Here is a 4374-nt window from a genome sequence, read left to right as displayed (position 1 = left end):
GCAGCAGCGAAGGGTCTCCCCAGTGGGAGAAGCCTGTTCAGCATCCCGGGGTGTCTGCTGCCTGCGGCACCGGTCGCTCCTACGTAAATGCGTAGGGGAGCTGAGGGCAGGCTTTGTTCCCCTTCCTGGTGGCTGTTCATGGCCCTGCCATGGGAGGGAGGAGAACACGGGTGTGCACACACCTGTGCATGCACACACATTGCTGCGCTGGTGTCCTCGCATGTGCAGAAGCACCACGTGAAAAGGGATTTGCGAGTGGAAGTGTGGAGTGAGAGGAGGGAGAGAGCATTTCTGTGGAGTAGGGGCAATTCCCACAGAGCTCAGACGTTTGCCTTTAGGCGTGTGAAGCCGTTACCGGTCCTGTGGTACCATCAGCCACTCAAAGAACTGAAACAGTTTGAAACATTCCGGTGGGCAGGTGATGGGGCTGGAGTTGCGGACGGAAGCTCAGGCTCGCGTAGCGCTCGCAGCGCCGCTGCTGGCCCTTCGCGTTGTCGTCCCAAGGAGGCCAGGCGCGTTCCTGTTCCCGGACGCACACGGCGGTGTTGCGGGGGCTTTGGCTCCCACTGCAGAGGAGCTGCTTTAGGTGAAATTCCTTTCAGTTAGCGGAGAAGCGGCTCATCCAGAGCAAACACGGCTTTGCGGTAAAGGGCTTGGCATCGGCTCGCGGCTGTTGACAGCGACGTGAAGCGGTTCTTGCGACACTTGGTGAGGTGCTTGGGGAGCTGGTTGCCAGGTTTGCTTAACCGTTGGTACAAAACGGCCGCTTCCTCTCTCGCCGTGTAGTGGGCCAGCACAATCCCACCCCGGCTCGCCTGCTCCCTCAGGCGCCGTTTCCCAAGGTTCTGGTCAGAACAGATTTGGGAGTAGCAGGAAAAGGGAACGGAGCTGCCCACTGGTAATTTTGGCCTTTGCTTTTAGAAAATAAGCCTCGGGCTGTTACACGATCCCTGAGTTTCACTGCAAGGAATCAGCCCTGGGGCGGTGGTGCCGTGTGGGTCCTGACCCTGCCTGTGCTTGCGGCGGCAGCTTGGCCTCCAGTTTCGACTGGGGGGAGGCCTGGAAAAAGGGTCAGTTGTGATTCAGGAGTAAACCAGGGAATACGGGAAGATCCCCAGAGCGAAGCCTGAGGATTTCACACCGTTACTTCCTAGGAAAAGACAGGGAGCGGGCAGTGGAAGCGCCGCAGTGGAGGACAGACGGGCAAGGGGTGCTCATGTGATCACGCCGCTTTTCCGTTTCCTTGGGTGAGCTCTTTCGGGGCAAGAGGAAGGAACTAGTTCCACGAGGCGACCCAAACACAGGTGAGGCCACGAGAAGCCTGGTGGGCAGTGCCCATAACAGCTCAGGGGAAGCGGAACGCGAGCACGCTGTGACATCGCTCCTAGCCCCAGCCTCCTCGCTTTCGCTGGAGCCCCGGTTATTTTGCTCTCCGACTACAGGTTTCCCGTCGCGTGCGCCACACACCTGTTTGTGGGTCCCTGTCCCAGTGAGTTGCCGGGGCCGGGAGCAAAGCCTGGCTCGTGCTGGAGCGCCCGGACGGCTCTGCCACTGGGATGGAGACGTGGTGGCTTGGGGGGGATGGCAGGGGGCAGCGGGCAGCTGCCTGGCCTCGGCTCTGCGCTGGGCGTTTCAGGAACCAGCCAGACCTTGTGTCCCGTACGAGGGTCGGATCTGTAGCGCGTGTTCAGCCGTAAGCAGAGGGGGAAACAGCCGGATTGCGCCCGTGGAACAGCCCCGCTGCAACGCAGAGAAATGGACCGAAGGGTGACAGTAACTGCTGGGCAGCTCCCAGCTGGTGCTGCTGGGGCTTCTGCCCCCCCCCCTTTTCTCCGCTGAGCAGCCGAGACAGCTGCCCGCGTCACGGGCCATGTCAGCTCCCCCCTGGGGCCAGATCCGCCAAGGCTGGCAGTAACTGCTGTGTGCGGCCTTCGTACGGAGCCTGGACAGACTGCCAGTGGGCAGCCCCCTCCCCATGGGAGGCAGGAAGAGGATTGGGATGCAGTGAGGCCGAGCAACCTGCCCTGCGTCAGGCAACCCGCATCCCAGCCCGGCTCCAGGGGTGCATCCCCAGCAGTCCCTGGGAAATGAGAGTTTGGGAGTTCCTTCCCGAGTCTGACTCAGGACTTAGCTCATTTGGCAGATCACAAAGGAGGATCTTTTAGAGGGGAAACTGCTACTTAAAGGGATATGCTCAGGAAAGACGATGAGGTCCTGCAGCGACACTCATCCTGTTAAGCACTTCTCCCCCTCCAGGATCGTACCCCAGGCACCCGGATCCTGCGGATATGAAGTGACTGAGCCGAAGTGAGGAAGTCAAAGCACTCCTCGTGTTTAAACCTCAGAACCTCTTGCTAGCTTAGGGGAGAAAACCTTCTGAAGTTCGAGTGTGATGGCCCTGGAGGCGTGTGGCAGCTGCTTGAGCTGGCTGCTGATACCACTGGCTCTTTGGAGTATTGTTGTTAACATCCTACTCTACTTCCCCAGTGGGAAAGCTCCGGACGCTGCTGGTTCCCAGCTCCCCAACTACGTGTGGTATTTTGAAGGGATCTGCTTCTCAGGTGGGATGGTAAGTGTGGACTCTGTGGGGTTGAATGAATCGCATTCTGCTGCGAATCCTGCTGGGCTGCTGTGTAGCGCTCTGATTGTGCTTCCGAGAGAAGGTGGATCCCTGGCAAAAACATTGCAGGCAGAAAAACGTGCTCAGGCTGAAGATGTGACTGTCCTGGATGCCCTGCTCTGTGTGCTGTTTGATGCCATGTAAGGCATTCTGCAGGGCTGATTTTATTCTCTCTCCCCTGGTGGCTTCTCGTTTATGGCAATTTACGCTCGGATGATGGAGGCAGGCACTGTGTTGGGTTAATCCTCTGCAGAGGTTGAGTTAGAGCTCTTTTACCAAATCAAAATGAAACAACACCTGTAAAAGCTGCTTACAACTGTTGGGATGGTTGGAAGAGCTGTGCGCAGCCCAGTGTGGGGAGGATCAGGTGTCGCTGTCGTTGGGCTAAACGCGGTTATCTCACTGTGATTGGCAGGGCAGGGTTTCTCCCTTACACCTCTGATAAGCTCACCCGCAGTGATAAAGCATCACGGAGTTGCCCACGGCTCATGCTGCTCCACGTGCACATGGAGCTGCAGCCTGGGGACAGGAAGCAGGTGTGGAATGAGGCTGCATGGGCACAGTCAGTCTGAGGAAGGGTCTCATCTGCAGGAGATGTTCTTATGAAGGTGCTGAACTCGGAGAGGTATGAAACCAGGAGACGTTCCTTTGAAATTGGGACGTCTTCCTAAAGCAGAAGAAAACCCAAATCTTTTCTAGAAGAGGAAAAAACTATTGGGCAGAGAATTTGAACAGAAGAGCATGGCTGAAAATTTGGGATGCGGTTAACTGCAACAGTGACTGTCATATTTTGCAGCATTTTTAACCTTGGGAGCATTACCAAGTCATTAAAAATGTACATGTTACCCCCTGCAAACAGAGCAGCTTGTCACTGTGTCAGCATCAGTGAAATGTCCTTCCTTTCGTTGGTGTGGGTTCTCTCACTGGAGAGCTTGGTTTTATTCCTTCAGCTTCCCTGGAGTAGCTGTGTCCACGCTCGTAACCCTGTGCAGTGACAGGAGATGCTGTGCCAGGCACAAGGACAGTGACAGCCCCATGAAACCAGCCCGTTCCATGGTGTGCCTTGAGGAACTGTGCCTCCCCAGCGAGCAGCTTTCAGTCTCAGCGTCCCTGCCTCCCCCAGCCGAAGGAGTCTTTGGCTTGGTGTCGCTGACTGGTCGTGTCCCCTCGTAGATCCTCCTGTTGGCAGTGGCTCTGGTGACACTGGAGTGCAGCGTGTTCTACCGGTGCTGCCGGAGCGAGAGCTGTAACAAGACCTACCGGGTGAGTCTGGGCTCGGGGCCTCTCCCCTGCGTTTGTTCCCAGTCCCTTCCTGTTCCCGTGTCTCCAGAACATCCTTCTGCCCTCCCTGCTGCTCTTCCCGCTTCCTTTCGCAGAGGATTCTAAATCAGGTTTCGAGGCCACAGGAAGTGTAGCTCCTTCCTTCTGGTGCCTAAGCAGGATGAGAAAACAAACCTGCGTCCCCACCAGGAACGCTGGTGGCATACCGTGAGCACGCAGAGGGCCCCGGAGTCCCAGTGCAGCACCTCAACCACGCAGCTTCAGCCCTTGCTGGTGTTCCTCGGGAGTTTCGTTCTTCCAGTGTACGCTGCCTGGGATGGAAACGTGTCTAGTGCATGGTTGTCTTTCTCAGTATGTTGGGGAAAAAATCGGCAAAAACACAAGTTAAAAAAAAAATAGTAATCCCCAAACGATGTTGAAGTGGGAGTTGGGAACCTGCCCTCCCCCTGTCTTACTCGTGTGTGCTTCCTGCC

At 56.8% G+C, this 4374-nt stretch overlaps 1 protein-coding gene across 1 annotated transcript in view; it reads left to right on the top strand.

The window, feature by feature from the left end:
* The first annotated feature begins 2392 nt into the window (after positions 1 to 2392).
* Positions 2393 to 4374, top strand: part of TM4SF18 (transmembrane 4 L six family member 18) — a 7667-nt gene continuing 5685 nt past the window's right edge. The window contains exons 1-2 of the mRNA XM_010152890.1: positions 2393 to 2569; positions 3794 to 3883. Of these exons, the coding sequence (XP_010151192.1) occupies positions 2393 to 2569; positions 3794 to 3883 (267 nt within the window). The remainder of the gene's footprint in view (positions 2570 to 3793; positions 3884 to 4374) is intronic.

The sequence above is a fragment of the Eurypyga helias genome, unplaced genomic scaffold (genome assembly GCF_000690775.1).
Source record: "Eurypyga helias isolate BGI_N326 unplaced genomic scaffold, ASM69077v1 scaffold39275, whole genome shotgun sequence".
Classification (NCBI taxonomy): Eukaryota; Metazoa; Chordata; class Aves; order Eurypygiformes; family Eurypygidae; genus Eurypyga; species Eurypyga helias.
This window is presented reverse-complemented; position numbering and strand designations above follow the sequence as displayed.